This window comes from Coptis chinensis, chromosome 4 (genome assembly GCF_015680905.1).
Source record: "Coptis chinensis isolate HL-2020 chromosome 4, ASM1568090v1, whole genome shotgun sequence".
Classification (NCBI taxonomy): Eukaryota; Viridiplantae; Streptophyta; class Magnoliopsida; order Ranunculales; family Ranunculaceae; genus Coptis; species Coptis chinensis.
The window spans coordinates 91,419,253-91,441,627 of NC_141459.1; the positions used below are offsets into that span (position 1 = coordinate 91,419,253).

Below are 22,375 nucleotides of genomic sequence, written 5' to 3' on the forward strand. Positions count from 1 at the left end.
TTTCGAATATATCCTTAACATGGCTTCAAAATATAGTTAAAAAACAATTATACAAAATATATAATAGAAAATGAAAAAAAAAAAAAAAAAAAAAAACGGCAAAGCAATAATGACAAATATTTTAAAATATATATATAATATTGAATGAAACTAACGACAAAAAACAATTAATGGGGAACGAAAAACTGGATGCAAATGCATCGAACTAACCTCAAATAATATTTAGCGGAAATCTGATTTGGATGCAAATGCAAGCATTAAACTAATCTTAAAAAAGTAATTAATAGAAAATCAGAATATGGATACAACTGCATTAAACTAATCTCAAAGAATAATTAACAGAAAATCAAAACTTGGATACAAATACATCAAACTAACATCAACAAATAATTGTAGGAAAATCGAACTGGATGCAAATGCATTGAGCTAACCTTCAAAAGATTAAATTCGGGAATTAAATTTGGATGCAAATTGTATTGAACTAACCTCAAAGAAAAATTAATTATAAATTTGGAACATAATGCAAATGCGTAGAACTAATCTTAAAAAATAATTAACGGAAAATCGAAAATCGGATGCAACTGCATTGAATTAATCTCAAAAAATATACTGGATGCAAAACCTTAATAAATAATTAACGAGAAATCGGAAACTGGATGCAAACTCATTGAACTAACCTCAAACAATAATTAATGGGAAATCGGAAACTAGATACAAATACAACTTTATCAAATAATAAACACGAGAAATCGAAAACTTGATGCAAATACATTAAACTAATCTCACGGAATAATTAACGGGAAATCAGAAACTGGATGCAAATGCATTGAACTGGCCTCAAAGAACAATTAATAGAAAATTGGGAATTTGATGCAAATGTATTGAACTAACCGAAAAGAATAATTAACAATCAATCAGAAACTGGATGCAACTGCATTGAACTGATCTCAAAAAATAAATAATGGGAATTGGAAATTGGATGCAACTGCATTGAACTAACCTCAAAATATAAATAACGAAAAATCAGAAACTAGATGCAAATGCATTAAACTAATCTCAAAACATAGTTGGGTTATATGTTGTGGGAATGTCTCGATAAGTATGGTTTTGCATTTAAAATGATGTTTATCTTATCTCTTTCCGTATGATTGGGAACTCTTTGCTATTCAAGTAGCTTCAATATATATGAACTTCGCCTTATTAGGCAATCTCACAAAAATTCAATCAAACTTCTATTATTAAACAAAAAATGAAGTTGAAGAATTTTATCAAAAGACGAAGTTTTTTTTTAATGGAGAGTGAGGTTTTCACGTTATAGGAAATTTGGTTGAGTGATCAATATAATATTAATATATAATAATTATGCATATTTGCAAATATTTTTAGAATAATTAATATAACAACACCGTTAAGTAGATAATCTTTGAAGATTCCACATAATGAGTCATGCATAATTTAAAGAATAATTAACGAGAAATCGGAAACTAGATAATCTTCGATGATCCCACATAGTAAATTAAGCATAATTTAATTTTTATGTCATGTTTTCAAGGACACTACAGATGGATCAGTAGAAGTTGGTATTACATACCACATTGGATAATTATAAGGAAATTGGAAACTGGATTCAAATACATAACTGAGCTCAAGGAGTAATTAATGGGAAATTATAAACTTTATGCAAATTGCATTAAACTAATGACAGAGAGTAACTAACGGATAATTAGAAATTGAATGCAAATCCTTGAAAAATATTTATCGGAAAATCGGAAATGATATGCAAATACATCAAACAAACCTCAAATAATAATTAATGGGAAACCGGAAACTGAATGCGAATGCATTGAACTTAACTCAAAAAATAATTAACATAAAATCAAAAACCGAATGCAACTGCATTGAACTAACCTCATAAAATAATTGGTGGAAAATCGAAAACTAAATGCAAATGCATTGAAATAACCTCAAAGAATAGTTAACGGAAAATATAAAACTGGATATAATTATATCGAACTAACCTCAAAGCATAAATAATCAGAAACTAGATGCAGATGTATTGAACTAGCCTTAAAGAGTTATTAACAGGAAATTGGAAACTGGATCCAAATGCAATCTCAAAGACTAATTAATGAAACATTAAAAAATGAATGAAACTGCACTGAACTAACCTAAATGAATAATTAACGGAAAATTATAAATTTGATGTAACTGCATTGAACTAACCTCAAAAAATAATTAACCGGAAATCAGAAACTTGATGCAAATGCATTGAACTAACCTCAAAGAACAATTAACATAAAATCTAAAATTATATGCAACTGCATTGAACTAACCTCAAAGAATAATTAACGGAAAACTAAAAACTGAATGCAATTTGCATTAAACTAAAATCATAGATTAACTAACGGAAATCAAAAATTGGATGCAAATGCATTGAAATAACAAAAAAATGGTTAACTAGAAATCGAAAAGTCGGATGTAATTGCATCGACCGACCTCAAGGCATAAATATCCACTTTTTAGCCTTCATATGAGTAATTACAAGTAATTATGAACCCAAACGAAAGTGAGTTTATAAAGCAGACTCTTACATGTATGCAAACCCCTGTATAGAAATTGTAAACTATCGAACTAACCTAGAAAAACAATTAACGGGGAAATCAAAACTTGATGCAAATATATTGAACTAACCTCAAAGAGTAATTAACGGAGATTGGAACACGGATGCAAATGCAATGAACTAATCTCAAAGACTAATTAACGAAACATTAAAAACTGGATGCAACTATCGTCTTGAATTAACTTTAATGAATAACTAAGGGAAATCATAAAGTGGATGTAATTACCTTTACTAACCTCAAATAATAATTGGAAAATCGAAAACTTGATGCAACTGCATTGTACTAACTTCAAAGAATAATTAATGAGAAATTAGAAACGGGATGCAACATACTATATTAAACTAACATCAAAGAATAATTAATGGAAAATCATAAACTTGGTGCAAATGCATTGAACTAATAACCCTAAAACATATTTGTATTTTATGTAGGGGAAATAAATGTCTCGACAAATATAGTTTTGCATTTTAAGTAATGTTTATTATAATTCTTTTTATTGTGATTGGGAATGCCTTGCTATTCAAGTATCTTCAATATTATCTTCGCCGCATTGGGCATTCTCACAAAACTTCAATTATTAAACCTAACAATAAAAAAAAAAGTTGATTAGTTTTATCAAGATTTGGTGCTTCCTTTTTATAGAGAGTGGTGCAAGAAATTTAAATGAGTAATTAATATAATTTTCATATCTCATAACTATGCATAGTTGCTAATATTTTTTAGAATAATTTAATATAACGGCACCCGTTCGTAGGACACGTTCATATGATAAATCTTTTCAAGTGAGAGTAGTGTATTATTTGAGGATATGGAAACAATCAATCTGTTTTAGTGATTTGTACACATTAGTACGTAAGCCGAACGGTGATGATTTACCGCTAAATCACCATAAATCTAATAAAACTATTATACAAGCTAGATCGAGTTTAAAATAATTTTATTTGAAAATTACAGATTAATATTCTAAACCACAAAGTGAATAGACTATCTCAATTTGATCCCTTAGTTTCCAAGTACTTATGCACCATAATGCTGTTCATTAGCATATTTTAGGTTTATTTTCAATAAAAATATATTCTTATTCAAAAATTTGCCGCTAAATCACTATAAATCTAAGAAAACTATTATACAAACTAGATCGAGTTTAATATAATTCTATTTGAAAATTATGGATTAATATCATAAACCACAAAGTGAATAGGCTATTTCAATTTGATCCCTTAATTTCCAAGTACTTATACATCATAATCGCTGCTCATTAACGTATTTCGGTTTATTTTTAATAAAAATATATTCTGATTCGAAAATTTGCCGCTAAATCACCATAAATATAATAAAACTATTATACAAGATAGATCGAGTTTAAGATAATTCTATTTGAAAATTACGGATTAATATCCTAAACCAAAAAGTGATGAGGCTATCTCAATTTGATATCTTAATTAGTTTCCAAGTACTTATGCACCATAATCGTTGGTCATTAATGTATTTTGGTTTATTTTCAATAAAAATATATTCTGATTCGAAAATGTGTGTGAGACATTTTGTAAAACATTTTCAGCCCACAAAATATTTAATAGATCCTGGACGTATGTCCGGGTCCAAAATCTAGTTGTAACACTAAGATGGAAAGGCAGCTAACAGCAGCCGTGCACTGTATTGCATTAAATGACCAAATGTGACACGCTATATAAATGATGAGGGAACATCATCATCTCGACTCTGAGCATTATTTTTTCTCCACGATCAATCTTCATTGACTATTCAAATGACCAATCAAGAGGAACTACGGCAGACTTGATTCCAGTTCACCGGAGAACTGGTCAATCCACACCAAACCCCCCATTTTCCCATATTCTCTCGAAAAATCTAACCTTCACAGATAGTTTCAGTACATATTGAAAATCAACAAATAGAGCCGGTTCTCTATATATTTTTTTTCCAAGGAGCTAATCAATTGACTTGGAAAGTCGTCTCGTGCTTGCATCGTATAACACAATTTCAAGTTTTGTAGGCGATAATGTGATATTCTCTTGATTTTGTAACATGTTGGGCCCGGTTAAACCGGAGGACTTTGCAAAGCTTTGATAGTCCGAGAGAAGATGAGAATGGTCATCCGGTAAGTACGTGCAAGCTTTCATTTACTATTCAAATAGTTCTAAAAAGTGTTGCAACTTACAATACACGAAACAATACATTTCTGTTATCAAAGATGATGACGAATCTTAGTAGAGTAGAAGAGGACGAGGACGATGACAGCTTGGAACAAATTAATAAGATGAGTACAGATAATTTTACAGAATGAAAAACTGAATCTGTTATTGATTGATTGAATGAACTGTTACATTGCTAGAGTATTTATAATGTGGCGGTTTTACAACGCCATCAGAATATCGATTAACTAAAAGTAAAACAAATTGTAAACTAATTATAACTAATCATTGTCTAAATCTTATTTGTTGACTTGATTAAAATCTGTTGTCTCAATTCCCCCCTTCAAGCTGAAGGGATTTGAAATAACTGAAAGCTTGCTAAGTAAGAAACCAAATCTTTGTACAGATAGACCTTTGGTAAAGAGATCAGCTATTTGATCTTTAGTGCATAGATATCAATTTCAAGAACAACCGCTTTGAGAACAAGCTCCTTATGTAGTGATAATCAATTTCGACATGCTTCGTACGAGCATGAAAGACTGGATTCTTGGCTAAAGATATTGCACTGATGTTGTCACAATGAATGATTGGAGATTGAGATATTGGAATATGCATATCTCTAAACATAATGCACAACCAATAAATTTCAGCAGCTGTGTGTGCCAATGATCGTTTTCGGCTTGATTGGAGGAACGAAGCTCGCGGTGTGTTGTTTCTTAGCAGACCAAGATATTAAATTGGAACCTAAGAAAATACAAAAACCTGTTATAGACCTTCTGTCCATAGGACATCCTCCCCAATCTGCATCAGTATAGGCTTGAATATTCGGTGATCCTTTTCTAAACCAGACACCATGAGTTATACCGCCCTTTAAATACCTTAAGATCCTCTTAGCTGCTTCCAAATGATAAGTTCGTGGATTGTGCATAAATTGACACACTAAATTGAATGCAAAAGAGATGTCGAGTCTTGTCAGTGAGATATTGTAAACCTCCAACAATGGACCTATAAGTAGTAGGATCGCTAGTAATTCTCCTGCAGTGTTGTCCAATCGGCATGTAGTAGAAATAGGTGTTGATACTGGCTTAGAATTTACCATATTAGCTCTCTGAAGCAAGTCATACACATACTTGGTTTGAGATAAGAAAAGCCCATCCTGATTTCTGTGAATTTCCAAGCCTAAGAAATAATGAACAGACCCCAAGTATTTCATAGAAAATATTCTGCTGAGCTGAGTTATGACTTGATTAAGATCAGAATTGGAATTTCCTGTAATAAGTATATCATCCACGTATACTAGAAGATAAGTGATTGATGTAGACTCCTTCTTAATAAACAGTGAATGATCAGCTTGTGAAGTATGAAATCCAATGCTAAGAAGTGCTTGAAACAACTCCTCATACCAAGCTCGAGGAGCTTGTTTGAGCCCATATAAAGACTTTAACAACTTGCATACATAGGTAGGTTTCTCCGGATCTATAAAACTTTAGGGTGTGTCATATATACTTCCTCCTTCAAATGACCATGCAAAAAGCATTAGAGACATCTAACCGCTTTTATGTCCCAATTGTTATCTTTGAGCGGCCGAGAGAAGACAAGTCTTATTGTGGTAGCTTAGCTCTTGGGCTAAAAGGTTTCATTGTAATCAACTCCACTCTTCTCGATGAAACCCTCTTGCAACAAGCCTTGCTTTATGCTTATCAATAGAACCATCAGCCTTTTGTTTTAATCTAAAGACCCACTTGTTATCCACTAGATTATAAAATGGAGATGGTGGAACTAATATCCAAGTACTGTCTTCGAAAGAGCATTGTGATACGAAACCATAGCATCTCTCCATTTAGAATCTTTCATTGCTTGAGTATGACAAGTAGGAGTAGATGGTAACTGAGATAAGGTTGCATGTAGAGCATGAGGTAATGGATGTTTGCTTGTATAAAACTTTGGGCTTGAAAATTCCATCTTTAGCTCACGGTTTTCATAGAGTGAACATTTAAAGGAACCGAAGGTAAAGATGAAATTCGGGAAGGTGGTGTAACTTCGAGGAGATGATAGTTTAGAAGATGATGTAACTTCGGTGAAGTAGTAACAATGTTGTCTGAATTTTGAGAAGGAGAAATGAAAGTTGAAGATGACTCAATATTATCAGAAGGAAATTTGTGAAAAGAGTTAAGCAAATCATTAGAGGAAGTAGAAAAATTGGAGTTAGTATGAGTTTGGAAAGGAAATTCTGCCTCATTAAAAATCACATGTCTTGAAATATATACCCTTCCAGTTGATAGATCAAGACATCTATAGCCTTTGTGATTAAGAGAATATCCAATGAAAACACATGACTTAGATCTAAGTTCCAACTTATGTGCTGTATAAGGCCTGAGCCAAGGAAAACATCTACAACCATAAACTTTGAGTAGAGAATAATGTCGGAGTTTGTTTAAACAGTTTTCCCAAGGAGATATATGATGCAAGGAGACTGAAGGAAGTTTGTTCAGCAAATAAATGGAAGTGGAGAAAATTTCTACCCAATATTTTGAAGGTATGTAAGATTGAGCAATGAGAGTTCGAGACATATCAAGAATGTGTCTGTGTTTTCGTTCCACAACACCATTTTGTTCGGGTGTGTGTGGACATGTGAATTGATGCATAATACCACAAGAAGAAAGAAAGTCTTCAAAATCATTACTTGTGAATTCACCTCCATTGTCAGATCTCACACATTTTATTTTGAATGAAAGAAAATTTTCAATGATAGACTTGAAAGATTGAAATGTGACAAAAACTCAGACTTGAATTTCATAGGATAGAACCATGTATATCTTGTAAAGTCATCAACAATTGTAGCAAAAATCTATAACCTTTACAAGAAGAAATAGGAGATGGCCCCAAAGATCAACATGTAAAAGTTGTAAACGGATTTACACTTTTACAAGTAGAAAGAGAGAAAGGTAACTTGGTGCTTTTGCCAAAGCACAAGCATTACAAAAAGATATTTTGCTTAAACTTTGAACTGGAATACTCTTTCCATGAATGAGTTTGCTCGAGAATGGCAGGGATTTGGATGTCCAAGCCGCGATATGCCAAGTTGAAGCAAATGACTTTATTGGAATGAAAAGCAAAAGGAAACTCATTGCTCGAGAAAAGCGAAGAGGATAAAGACCATTTTCAGTTGGCCCTTGGAAAAGAATCTTCCCCGATGCAATGTCCTTGACATAGAAAGCATTAGGAGAGAAGATTAAAACACAATTATTATCACTAACAAACTTATGAACACTCAGTAGATTATGAGTGATTTTAGGAACATGTAAGATATTTTTCAGATGAAATGAATGATTAGAATTTGAAGTTTGAAAGAATGAAGAACCAGTATTAAGAATGGGCAAACCTTGTCCATTGCCGACCATGACTTTATCTGAACCTTTATAATCAGTGTGGAGATTAAGGTTGGAAAGATCAGGTGTAAGATGTGTCGATGCTCCAGTGTCAGCATACCAATAAGAGTCATGACTGTATTCGTGATAGAGTGAGTTGCATTGCTTGAAGAAGCACCTCCATTATCGAGTTAGAAGTCTCATTAAAGTCGGCAAGCATGGCTAATTTAGTTTGGTGGAATTCTCCCCACATAGCTATGATTCATTACATTGTGACAATCAAGAGCCATGTGTCCAAATTTATTGCAAATTTGACAACTGCGGCCTTGTATTGTTACTTGTATTGTTCTTGGAAGTTGAAGGATTGTTATTGTAGTGATTTGAATTTCCTCGGAACCTCGCCATTAGATCCATTATATTCTCCAAGAAAATTTCTTCCACCATTGTTATAGCCTCTACCATTTCACGAGTTGTGTCCATTATAATTTCCTCTGTTGTAACTTCTACCTCATTTGTTACCTTGACCATTTCCTCTACCTCTTTGATCTTGATTCATAGCAGCAAAAGCTTGATGAATCGTTCAAGATTCATACCGAGAACCCTCGTTACTTGTTTTGAGAGTTAATTCTTCACTTAAAAGCAAACCATGTAACTCATCTAACTGAACTGGATCATTCGAGACCTTGTTACGATAGATGTGGCAAAGGGTTTATACTCGTCGATTAATCCACTTAAGACATGAAAGATAACATCATCATCAACTAAGTGAATCCCAAGAAAGAAAGAAGACTATCGGTGAGTATTTTGATCACGTTGAAGATACTCACTCATTGGTGTTGATCCTTTCTTTATGTTTTGCAGCTTTGTTTTCAGTTGACTAACATGAGCCCTTGATATAGTAGACAATCTCTTCTCTAAAGTTAACCATAAAGACCTTGAGGCGGATAAACCAACAACATATGGAAGTAAGTCTTCTGACAATGTGGCATTAAGCCAAATCATGAGCATCGATCTCTTTTCACCCGAGGCAATATAAATTTGGGTTTACAACATTCGTGAAGCTACCATTTCCATTATTATGAGTAAAAATTTGGAGGGACAAGAATCGTACCATCAATAAGACCATGAAGATCATATGTATTGAAAATTGGTAAAAAAAGAGACCTCCATTGAAGATAATTTTCCTTCTTGAGCTTGATTGGCACCATATTTGAAATATTCTGAAAAGAGTATGAGGCTGATTGTTGTGGTGGTGCAACCATAGGAATATTCATATTCATCATGTTAACTGGACTTGCAGCTTGATTACTAAAAGAATTAGCTTGACCATTTGCTCCAAGAACAGCACTAGAACCAAGAACACCATGTGAACCAACGCCATATGAACCAAGAACGCCATTAGAACCAAGAACACCATTAGAACCAAGAATATTTGGATTCTGAGTATTATAACCATAATTCTGATTAAAGAAACCATTAATTTGTTGATTTTGATTGTTAAAACCACCAAATTCTTGAAAGGAAGATGGATGAATTTGAGAGTTTGAACTCGATTTGGATTTGAAGCTAAAGCCGAGAATTGAGCATCAGCGATTGTGCTTGAAGGCGGAATTTGAGCATCGAATGCGGCATTGATTGTAGTTTCAGCTGGAATAGAAGCATCAGCAATTTGAGTTGTGGTGTTTTGTTGATTTCGATCGATGATCGATGAAGAAGGAACATTGACTTGATTTGTTCGTGCCATTTGAACCTTAGAGATTGATTTTGATAATGAGGACTCACCTCAAAATTTGATCGTCACCTATTGAAGGTGTTTGGCTCCGATACCAAGATAATTTTACAGAATGAAAAACTGAATCTGTTATTGATTGATTGAATGAACTGTTACATTGCTAGAGTATTTATAATGTGGCGGTTACAATACACGTCACTGTAACTGATTAACTAAAGTAAAACAGAATTGTAAACTAATTATAACTAATCATTGTCTAAATCTTGACTGTTGACTTGATTAAAATCTGTTGTCTCAATTAGTACATGGAGAACCACCTTCGTCTAGAGTGGGTGCAGTTATATGATATTGCAATTGAAACAGCAAAGGGGATCCCTTACTTGCACGAGAATTGTAACCCGACAATTATCCACCATGACATAAAAGCCTACTTGACTCGAATCTTTCTCCTAAGGTTACAGATTTTGGGTTGGCGGAGCTTTGTAACATCAATGTAAGTCAAGTCGCACGCACAGAGCCGATTCAGAGGAACAGAAGGTTATGCGATGTTTATAGCTTTGGCATGATGTTATTTGAATTCTTGAGGAGGAAGAAGAATCACGATGGGGAAGATTGGTTTCCAGGAAACTTTTGGGTGTATTTTGAGAACAAACAGTTGGACGAAATTCTTGTTGAATGTGGCATTATCAATTATGGAGAATGATAAAGAAAAAGCAAAGAGATTATCTATGGTTGCATTATCGTGTGCTCACAGCTATCCCCAAGACAGACCTTCCATGAGCACCGTGGTGAAGATGCTCGAGGGTGAGATTGAACCTTGGCCGCCACGTCTAAATCCGTTTCCATATTATGACTCTTCTTGTGGTGAAAGCATCATAAGCGGTGGCTCCACAAGAACTCAGCATCTACCCCTCGTAGTCTTACCTGCATATGGTAAAAGGTACAATCAGGTACTTACAAAGTTTTTCTTCTATGAACGCGTCAGGTGCTCTTTATTTGGAAAAAACCTCACATCCTTGCTCTTGCAACCAAAACACATGCATGAACACACACACACAAGTGGACCACTCCCTTATCTCCTTTCCTTGTCTTTGTTTTGGCTCAAAACAAACTCACCCTATGACCGTTGATGATTCTCTTGTGAATCCGGTGCTCAGTTGCTCACTATATTATATTAATTAATAAACAGTATCTATTTGTTTTGTTTGATGTAAGACTTCAACAAACCATTTTATTTTCAGCCTGAATGAGAGGATACACACAAGGAATATGAAGCAAGCTTCACAGTGAGACAGCCTCTTAAGGGCACTACAATTGAAGTAATGAGTTCTATAGATGATGAAGAAGCCGTTATTCCTACAAGACAGCTGCCCATAAGTAGTAAAGAACTGGAATCAAATTCGAAATTCAAATCAGTGGGAGAGAGTTGTCCTCCCGTGGTTGAAAATTCTGTTATTGGTTACGCAAGTACAGTGCCAAGCTCTAAAATTCCTTATAACGATTACTCTTCTGGTGAAAGCAGCTTGAGAACTCGTAATGTACCCCCCCCCATAGAATCACCCGCCTTTGATGAGAGGTACAAACTTAATCCTGTAGCTGGCAAGCTGCGTTAGACCTTTGGTCTTTTCTTGTTTGATGTATGATTAAAGTAATCCTTTTATGTCAGCCTGAATGAAGAGGACTCGACCCATAAGGAATATGCTTCATGCCTCAGTGAGACAACCTCGTAAGGGCACTACACTTGAAGTAATAAGTTCTATAGATGATGAAGAGGTCGTTATTCCCACAAGACAACCGGAATCAAATTCGATGTTCGAATCAGTGGAAGAGAGTTGTCCTCCCGGGGTTGAAAATCCCGTTATTGATTACGCAAGTGCAGTGCCAAACTCTAACATTCCTTACAACGATTATTCTTCTGGTGAAAGCAGTTTGAGAACTCGCAATGTACCCCCCATAGTCTCACCCACCTTTGATGAGAGGTACAAAGTTAATCCTGTGGCTGGCAAGCTGCGTTTATTTGATAAAAGGCAAGCTGTGTTAGACCTTATGATGCATGAGCATGTAACTATGGAAGTACATTTAATTAGTAGTCTAATTAAATCAGTAATAGGTTATTTAGTACTTTCTATTTTATTTGGTTTCCTAATTCAATTAGGAATAGGATTTAGGATGGTTTCCTATTTGGATTCCGATCAGATTTAGAATTTGAGTTTATTATATCATCTAGGCCTTCATTATTAGGTTGGTTATTATTGAATATTAATTCTTTGAGAATTGTTCTTCTAGTTTGAAGGTATAAACCCTAGTTTTAGGTGTTTGATTTATTAAATCTTATTAATGTTTATCAATTGTTGAAGCTTCCACCAACAAGATACATCACCTTTGGTCTTTTCTAGTTTGATGTACAATTAAATTGATCATTTTATGTCAGCCTGAATCAAGAGGACTCAACCCATAAGGAATATGCTTCACACCTCACAGTGAGACAACCTATTAAGGACACTACAGTTGAAGTAATGAGTTCTATACCTGATGAAGAGGTCGTTATTGCTACAAGGCAGCCACCCATAATTAGCAAAGAACCGGAATCAAATTCGACTTTCTAATCAGTGGAAGAGAGTTGTCCTGCCGGGGTTGAAGTTTCTGTTATTGTTTATGCAAGTACAGGGCCAAACTCTATTCCAAGTTGCATGCTGCTAAAAGCCTTTAGATGTAATAAATATAAATCTTGTGTTAAACCTTTTTCTGTTAGATGATGAATCCGTCATCTCCAACGTGCCACGCCGCAAATCTGGGTTCTCTCTTGTTGTTTATACCTCGTTGGGGCCAGCCAAAAACTGGAAGCTCTCAGAAAGGATCGAAGCTCACTCCAGCTAGTAATGAAGTTCCCACAGTTTTGACTTTAGATGAACTCAAAGAGAAGACTAACAATTTTGGGTCGAAGTCATTGATTGGTGAAGGGCGTTATGCTTCAGTGTATTCTGGAAAACTAGACAGTGGAAAAGCTGTGGCGATAAAAAAGCTAGATCCTTCATCCATTTCCGACTTCTAGTTTTTGGCCAAGGTACATTGCCAATTTCACTGTAGTTACTCTGAAACATACATTAGTTTGACACATAAACCAACTCATGACTCTGTTACTAAGAAATTTTAGATTTATTTATTTATTATTATTATTTTTGTTTGTTTTAGGCATTATTTTTTCACAATATTAATCTCCCTCCACAAAAATCAAAAATTAAAATTAAATAGCAAAAGAGTTAAAACCACTTAGATATATTGTTGTTAGCTATGTAAACAAATACCAATGACTCACTCTCACTAAATAAGGAAGGAATAAGAAACAAGACTAATTGTGGGACTTAAAACCCTGTAAAGTACCAAGACTAACACTTGACTGAGAGTAAAACACTTCTAGCACCTGACATATCAACAAAATGAGTGAAGAAACAGTGAATACTCATCCTTAAAAGTGATCAAAATAAACGAGGGATAAAGGTGGTGGATAAGTTTTTTATCGACGCTGACACTTGCCAAACCACTTCTCTTACACCAAAACCAAAAACCATTCCTTCAAAAGTGAGAAATGGGTATTTTGCTAGTTGTTGTTGGCTGTAATTTGTTTTGGTATGTCAGCCAATCCTGGAGGATTTGTTCTTGTGGTTTACCATAACTGGTAGTGGTTTAGGTTATTAGCAGTGGTGGTGGGATAGTGGTAGTGGGTGGTTGATGTATTGACCAAGAAGGTAGGTAGACAACGGTGGATCGCTTTATTTGGACGGTTGATATGACATCACATGTCCCCTAAAATAAGATTGTGATATTTCCAAATCATGTGACAAGCACGAGAAGGATATGTAGCCATTAAAAAGTACCAACCTCCATCCACAGACAGAAAGGACCGAACCTATTAATACCTAAAAGGGGCTTAAGCCAAAATCCCTATTAGCGATATGGCTTAAACCTAAAAACCGGTTTTATAGTTAAGAGATCATCGTCACAAGAAAAGAAATAGAAAAATAGACCTAACCTAGAATTTCTAAGTGCACTAACGATGAAAAGTTTGTTTACTTGTCAAATTTATATCCGTGGAACCCTTCTTTTTTTAATTGAATATACAACTTAGCATTCCACTTTCTTGTCCGACTTTAGGTCTCCATGGCGTCAAGGTTGAAGCATGACAATTTTGTCCAGTTGCTTGGTTATTGTGTGGAAGGCAATATTCGTGTCTTAGCATATGAGTTTGCAACCAGGGGTTCTTTACATGACATGTTGCATGGTATGCTTTTTGGTGATTGTTTTGTCCCTCCCCAGTTTCTTTACTGACATTGCATATCATATATAATATTTATTTTGGAACCTGGTTCGGAAAGGAGTTCGAGGTACACAACCAGGTCCTGTGCTTGACTGGATGCAGAGAGTGACAATTGCCGTTGATGCAGCGAGGATTGGAATATCTGCACAAGAGCAATCAAATACATGGTAAAATCAGATCAAGCAATGTGCTCTTATTTGAAGATTTCAAAGCCAAAATTGCAGACCCCAGCCTAGCTCCTGATATGGTGCCTCGTCTGCTTTCCTCTGGAGTGGTAGCAACATATGGCTATCATGCACCTGAGTATGCTGTTAAAACCCATTCTTGTTTGACATTTTGATTCTTTCCAAAGCTTTACTTGGAAACTTTATAATTTTCTATGAAACAGTGATATTACGTACGTTCAGAAACACAACTATGGAAATGCAAACAATCAACTGAAAGGGCATTGACATAGTCTATATCATAGAAATCATCTACCTAGCTAGAATGTGGTTGACTTTTGATTAATTTTTGTTTAGTTTATGTAGGTCATACATCATATCATGCTCTTCCACCTTCAACTTAGGAGTCTTCAAGATTGTACATTCAGTATGAGCTCCTTGACTACCATGCCTCTTTACTTAGAAGTTAGAACCCTGAAAATTCGACATATATTGATGTATTACAGCCCCTAGATCATCCCCAAATTAGTTACTATTAATAAAGATTTTCGTTATAAAGTTTAATTAATGTTTTAAAGTGTTTTAGGCTATTTCTACTTTGGGTATATTTTAATTTCGAATGTAATGTACCTGTTTCTATTTTAATTAGCAACCCTGAAAGTTCGACATATATTGATGTATTACAGCCCCTAGATCATCCCCAAATTAGTTACTATTAATATTATTATTTTTCGGGATTTTAGTTATAAAGTTTAATTAATGTTTTAAAGTGTTTTAGGCTATTTCTACTTTGGGTATATTTTAATTTCGAATGTAATGTACCTGTTTCTATTTTAATTAGAATTGGTTTTAGACTAGGTTTCTACTTTGGAAGTTGTAGAAGTTATAAATTGAGTTGTAGCCTTTTGCCCATTTAGAGTTGAAAGGTTTTCTATGAAATCTTGTGCGAAAGTTTGTGTTCTTTGCGAGGAACAAGGTTGTCAATCCCTTAAATCGACATAGGCTTTAAAACTCGGTTTCAAAATCATATCTTGGTCATTCTGTCAATAACTGCAAAAAAATATCACACCAATTGGTGTATCGATTGTATAAAAATATTCTGCCGATTCTTCAAATTTTGTGACTTATCGTGACGAAGCTGATGTTTAATCTTCAGGTTCGCACAGTCCCCAGTTAATGCAAAAGACAGATGTATATAGTTTCGGTATTATTCTTCTGGAGCTTCTGAGCGGGAGGAATCCTTTTGATCTTACAATGCCTCAGGGGCAGCAGAGCCTTGTCACTTGGGTGAGCTAATGTGCCACTGTTTGCAGTTTCAGTAACAACACGGACTTAAAAAGTTGCAAATTAAGAGAGCAAGATGATTAGAAGTGTAATGTGTGAGAAAAAGGACTCCTATTGTTGGTGCTGAAAGAAATATAACTATTTCTGTTAATAGTATTATTTGAATCAATGAAAGACTTCGTTCAATTAATTTGTAATAAATATAACGTACATGCTAAACCTGCACTGTAAAGATTTTAACTGGATATCCTGCCAAGAAGTTTGTCATCTCCCCTACCTTCATGGATAAGGTGCATGCATGTGAACTTCCCCTTACCATTTAAATATTAGAGAACTGTAGTCAACACCACTGTTTAGCAGTTCACGACATGTAATTTCTAGTCCCAAGAAGTCATCAAAAGCAGCTGAAAGACAATGTACTTAGCTTGCTAGAACTAAAATGTAGATGGTTTTAAGCTACGTATTGAAGTTTATGTGTGTATTCCAAACCTTAAACTCGAGGGAAAAGCAGCTTATTGTTCTAACTTAGCTAAATACAGTCAAACTGTCAGAGAGAAAAACTGAAGTGCTTTATTTCTGCCTGTTGGTTTTCAAATACTAAATGGCACTACATTTTTGTTTTTCTTCCGTTAAACCACTAATGGCTCCTAGTGGCTGACTGTTGTTTAAGCTAGCTGTTGCGGCAGCATTGTGTGTGGAATACGCCGGCCGAGCATGAGCGTCATTGTCAGGGTTCTCCAATCACTACTCAAAATTAAACCTTCTGCCCGAGCCTCCAAGACTTAAGACTGGGTCTTACACGAGCTGTACAATTAACTTCTGTTTCATATTTCTGCACGTTGAACATGGTTTTGCTGAAAATGTTGAAATACTTTATTTTGAGAATTTGTTTAGTCTACAGTGAGTCAACAATTATCAAAATGAAGAACAGAGCAGCCATAAATGATGTCACGGTGTCACACTTTTGTTTGTGATTTGGCACTAAAGCTTTGAAAGAGTGATTACCAAAGTAGCACCTTTTGAAATCTCTTCTTGGGATTTTGGGATGAAAGGGTTTATTTTTGTAGAAATATATTGGGAAACAAGCTCACAAATATGTTTTTATTGCGTGGAGTCTCAATATATGATTGTAATTTTACTTCAAAATATAGAAGGAATTTATATATCTGATATAGATTCAACAGTAATATTATATAATTCCTTCAGGAGCACCTGATAACACTAGTTTTGATGGTTCTGTGACGAGTGAGGCACACTAATTCAATGCAACAGGATCGATAAAATAAGGGTAAATTAGCGATTGCCCCCTGTTTTGAAGATTGGTTTTGCGATACCCCACATAATAAAACATTCAGAAAAACTCTAGTCCGGTGTATTTAAAACTCCTCTACACTGCAAGATAGACGAACCTTTCGGAGCCAAAATTTTAAACCGTACAGTGTCTATGTATTTTACTGATAATATGCCCCCTCAGTTAAATATATACATAAGTACCTCCCTGAATTAATTAAATAATTACTTCCTTAATACAACCAGCGCGTAGCAGAGGTCTCAATACTCGTAATGAATTATTAGCCTCCCATATGTTGCGCACCAAGAACCCATTTGAGCTTAAGGACAATCGTAATATCTCAATCGATGTTAGATCTTTAAATCAATAACGCGAGTATAGCACAGACTGACAGACGGACTGTTGAACTGGTCATTCTGCATGATTTATATATAACGAACGAAGCCTTGTGAAAGCGGCAATTAGTTCTAATTTTCAATCAACTAATACCAACTCTTATGCCTGTAAGATTAAAGAAATGCCATTCCTTACTCCTTGGTAAAACTCAAGATGTGAATCGATTGACTTAAAAAGTCGTCTTGTGTTTTTAAATAAACAAGTTCAACTTATTCCAATTGCCAACAACCCATGTTTAGGCGATATGTTCGTGCCTCTCCTATTTGTTTTACAATCTGTTGGTTTAACCAGAAAAATACACAAAGCTTTTTTTGTCCTGCTTCAATTCCAAACCTGCAGAGGAATTATTAGTCCAAAGTGAAAGAAGAACAAATGAAATTCCAAACAAAACACACAAATCTCAGAGACGTTAGAGTTGAGATCAGAAATGGTTCTTAGGTGTGAATGCAACTATGCAAGCCTTCATTTGTTATCCATTATTATGAACTGAAGTTACAGTAAGAGAAAATGTAAACGTCTCTTCTTTAACAGGTATGAAGAAATGGGAGCAGACATGGTTGTTGAAACGTAGCTGATCTAGTCAATCCTTCCAGGTACACGTTTGTCCCCTGTAAAACTCATTACATACCAGATACTTAGCAGAGAGGTACCTTCAGTCCTTCCCTGGGCTTCAAGTATATCAAGTTCACCTGACCAACATAGTTATGCATGGGTCAGTAGATCTTAAGCTATCCGTGAGATGAGCAGAAGATCATGCTAAACTCAAGGTTCATAAGAGCTATTTAGGATCCTTTGTGTTTAGAGACTTGGTCTCTTTCACCCTCGTAAAAAGTTCAACTCTATTCCTCTTCATATGACACTGCAATTTAATTTCAAATTGAATTTACCTTCTCTAAATATTCATTCGCAGAACAGTAGCTCAAGGAGTTCAACTTTGTCCCATACTCCTATAAATTACAGTGTGTATGTTTCATAAGATATAGGATCAAAAACGAAATTTTTTGACCTCTCAAGAACAATTTTGATATAAACATAGGAATTGCATAGAGAACTTCAGTAGGAGAATCCTGCCTAGCAGTTCCTGAAGGTGGTGAAAGTTTCACCGTTCTCATTTACTAAAAAGTGAATTTACAGGAAAAACTTTCTTTGTGCTATCAAACACATCCTTGAAGAAAAGATTTCTCTTCAGTGTTTACTATTGAAGATTTGTCCAATAGTCCCTCTCATTTTCATACATTGCTTTTCTTGCCTTAGACTTGGTTCAAAAGTTATACTCGTAGCTATATCATATCACCAAAGATGAAGAATTCTAGAAGTCTACAAGAAGACGATGACAGCTTGGAAGCAATTAATAAGATCGTGAGTGAACTAGCAAAAGAAAAACCACAACTATTTTCACATGAGCAGCTTAAGATCTTTACATCAAAATTCGATGATAACGTAGGTTCTGGTGCGTTTGGAGATGTGTATAGAGGTCAATTTCCTGACGGTACACAAATTGCTGTTAAAGTACTGAAAAACAACATGACTGGTGGTGTAATGCAAAAGCGGGATGTAACAAAAGAACAATTTATGGCTGAAGTGAGCACAATGGGCAGGACTTACCATCAAAACCTAATTAAACTCTACGGATTTTGCTTCGATGCCAACATGAAGGCACTTGTCTATGAATACATGGAGAAGGGTTCGTTGGATAAGATCTTGTATAAGAACCACCACAGTGTAGAGTGGCTGGACTTATATGATATTGCAACTAATACAGCAAAAGGGCTTTCTTATTTGCACGAGAATTGCAATCCGAAAATAATTCACCATGATATAAAGGCTGCTAATGTTCTCCTTGATGCCAATCTTTCTCCTAAGGTTACAGATTTTGGATTGGCTAAGCTTTGTAACTTGAATGTAAGTCAAGTCGCTCAGAGCGGATTCAGAGGGACCGAGGGTTATGCTGCCCCAGAAGTGTGTATGGGAGCAAGAGTAATAACTTACAAATGTGATGTTTACAGCTTCGGCATGATGTTATTTGAAATCTTGAGGAGGAAAAAGAATCACGATGGCCAAGATTGGTTTCCAGGACAATTTTGGGAATATTTTGTGGACGGACAACTGGACAAAGTCCTAACTAACTGTGGCATTGCGGAAAGTAACAAAGAAAAAGCAAAGAGACTCTCTATGGTTGCATTGATGTGTTCTCAAGGGAATCCGCAAGAGAGACCTTCCATGAGCACTGTGGTGAAGATGCTTGAGGGTTATATAGAACCTCAGCCGCCAACAATAAACCCGTTTCCGTATTATGACTCGTCTTCCGGTGAAAGCAGCTTGAGCAGTGGTCCCAGAAGAACCCGTACTCTACCAACGTTGGCCGCCTCCGATAAAAGGTACACTTACGAGATTTTTCTCATTGTATGAAATTAATCATGGATGCTCAATCTGACTTTGATCGAGCACCAAAGTTATTTGGTAAAATGAAGTTCAAATACTATGTAGGCACATGACAAAGAAAAACATTCTGAATAACTAGTAAAGGTGATATGATAAATTGTGAATTTCATGTGATATAAAACTATCCATAAATTTTATTTTGTGCAAAACAGGCAAAATAACAACTAATAATTGCCCTTCATTTTTTCAGCCTGCAGGAGAAAACAATTGGAGGGCGAGAAGAGAATTCGAACCATAAGGAATTCGTTTCGAGTAGTAGTACTCCAGACCTTCAGAGCATTAATCCAGTTGATCTTAAAAGAAATATAGTCAACATTGGTTCCGGAGAGAGCTCTTCAGATGTTAAAGCATCAATCCAGAACGAGCTCAATGAACGTTTTAAGAAGGATTATCTTTCTCCACATTTCACAAGTACTCAAACATCTGAGTTAACTGGAAAAGAGCTGAAAGAAAGTTCTAAGCCGCAACCTTCCAGAACTAGTAAAGCAAGGGAATCAGAAATGAGACTGAAACAATTCGGAAAAATATGTCCTCATGGAGGTGAAAAATCTGTTATTCTTTACACGACTTCAATGGGGGCAATCAAAAGAACCACTGAGGAATGCAACATGGTCCGTTCGACGTTGCAGTTTTATAAAATTCAAATAATTGAGCGCGACACTTGGGTAGAGCCAGACTATGCAGTGGAACTGAGGGAGTTGTTGGGGGAGAACATGAGAGTTCCGGCACTATTTGTGAAAGGAAGGTTTATAGGTGGTGGAGAGAAAGTGATGCAGATGGAAAAAGACGGCGAGTTGGAGATTCTGTTTGAAGGGATTCGAAAGGCATCTCAGGCGTAATTGGCTGTGCTGGATCGAGGTTTTTTTTTTGTGTGTATGGATTGCAAAAGGAGTCGTAGGAAGGTATTTGATGCGGTGGGACACTTTCAGAAATCCTGATACCCACTTAGCTAGCTAGCTCATGAGCTTCTCTATTACTGGTTCTACTAAAGAACGATAAAGGTTATAGTTGTTCTGGTGAAACCGTGGAGCATTGTGAGTGAAATTAGTGATGTACTCGTGTTGCTACATGAATCACACTGACGGTATATAATGAGTAATTAATGATAATCTCGCAAGGAATAAACAGAGCACGGAAAAAAAAAAGCTGTCTGCACAAATAGAGTTGGGCAATATTCTTAACCAATATTTTGGAAGGAAGGAAGTCAAGCCAACACAAAAGCAGTGATATATATATAACAATTTTAAAACACAATATATTTTATCTATATAACTATATTAGAGTCGGTTAGATGAGAAATGGCTTGATTTTATTTCGCCATCTATCCAATGTTTGGCTGATTCCATCGGTACCATCATCAGTTAATAATACTCTTACACCGATGTATATCATGACAATTAAGCGGGGGAGGATGGCTAAGATCCGGTGGAGCTTTCGGGCATCCAGGATATGTTGGTCCATAACGTTTGCATCGATCAATTCTGGGATAACGATGACCAGGGTTTGCACTATCAAGATTTGCATAAACATGGTTATTTACCAACAACAAACTTACCAAAACCAACCCAAAAAACCATGATCTCATGTTGCTCACAGCAATTACAGTTTTCTTTTTCTCTCTTTGTTTATTATCTCCTTCTGGTAAAGAATGGCATTTACATACAAGGTTTGTTTTCGGGCTGATGAAAGACACAGATTGATTTTAATTTGGAAGATTTCAGTTATTTATTGTGTGTGTTTGACTATGGACTGCCAGAACAGGCAAGCTACTTTTAGCTTTTTTATTCATTGGCTTTTGGTTTAGTTTTTCTGTGACTAGTGATTGTTTGGAAAACTAATAAAGGTTAAAGAAGTTTATGCTTCATATTACACTTTGACTAATGCCTAATCCACAATCTGAATATAGGATGTGCTTTCTAGATCTTTAAATTGAGTCCACCAATATCACTCCTTGAAAGAAAAGGTATACGCCAATAGCAAGTTCAATGGGGTGTTATATGTGCTACTAAAGGGTTATATAACATTTCAACTACAAAAATGTCATTCTAATGGGGCTGCCAAAAAGGTCTTAAATTTGGAAGGAGTAAAAAACTCACCCAAAATTAAGACCTTCGATAGCAGCTACTATAATAAGTTCCGAGAGACGGACGACATAGTTTCTACCGTCTGTTAGTTATTTATGTATAGACGGCATAAACTATGTCATATGTCTCCCGTTTTAATTAAATGGACGGACGGCAGAAACTCTGCCATCTGTACCTGGCAGACATAAAAACTGATAAATCTTGTTCTTCTTTTCATATACAAATTCATATCCATTCCATTCCACTCACTCTACAATCCATTACCATTCATTCCACAACTCAACAATCCACAAATCCATTCAACTAACCAAAATTCATTCATTAAACAAACATAATTCATATAAACATAATTCATTAAACTTAATAAATAAACTAACTTCAACTCGAACCCTCGCCAAGTTGCATTTTCTTTGATTTACTCCCTCGCTGTGATTCTGACAATGTCATTTCTAGAATATGCGCTTCTAACTCTGCGACTCTATCATGTGACTTTTGTTTCTCTTCTCGCTCGGCCAGCAAATAATG

The 22,375-nt window shown here is 35.3% G+C and overlaps 1 protein-coding gene and 1 long non-coding RNA gene across 6 annotated transcripts; both read left to right on the top strand.

The window, feature by feature from the left end:
* The first annotated feature begins 10,175 nt into the window (after positions 1-10,175).
* Positions 10,176-15,893, top strand: LOC147505626 (uncharacterized). Of its 3 annotated transcripts, XR_015193420.1 has the most exons (8): positions 10,176-10,824; positions 11,116-11,450; positions 11,541-11,853; positions 12,306-12,535; positions 12,627-12,938; positions 14,027-14,153; positions 14,248-14,492; positions 15,510-15,893. It is a non-coding gene; the product is annotated as an uncharacterized LOC147505626 (long non-coding RNA). The 3 variants fall into 3 exon arrangements; XR_015193422.1 differs by lacking the exon at positions 12,306-12,535; XR_015193421.1 differs by lacking the exon at positions 15,510-15,893 and having other exon boundaries at positions 10,176-10,814; positions 12,306-12,938; positions 14,248-14,884.
* A 1,571-nt stretch (positions 15,894-17,464) lies between these two features.
* Positions 17,465-21,491, top strand: LOC147505627 (PR5-like receptor kinase). Of its 3 annotated transcripts, none has more exons than XM_086558112.1 (4): positions 17,465-17,762; positions 17,856-17,917; positions 18,579-19,702; positions 19,957-21,491. In XM_086558112.1, exons 3-4 carry the CDS (start codon positions 18,624-18,626, stop codon positions 20,603-20,605), a joined length of 1,728 nt encoding a protein of 575 aa, XP_086414238.1. In that variant the 5' UTR covers positions 17,465-17,762; positions 17,856-17,917; positions 18,579-18,623; the 3' UTR covers positions 20,606-21,491. The 3 variants fall into 3 exon arrangements, with proteins under 3 accessions (XP_086414238.1, XP_086414239.1, XP_086414240.1); XM_086558113.1 differs by having other exon boundaries at positions 18,769-19,702; XM_086558114.1 differs by having other exon boundaries at positions 17,529-17,917; positions 18,769-19,702.
* Positions 21,492-22,375: the final 884 nt, after the last annotated feature.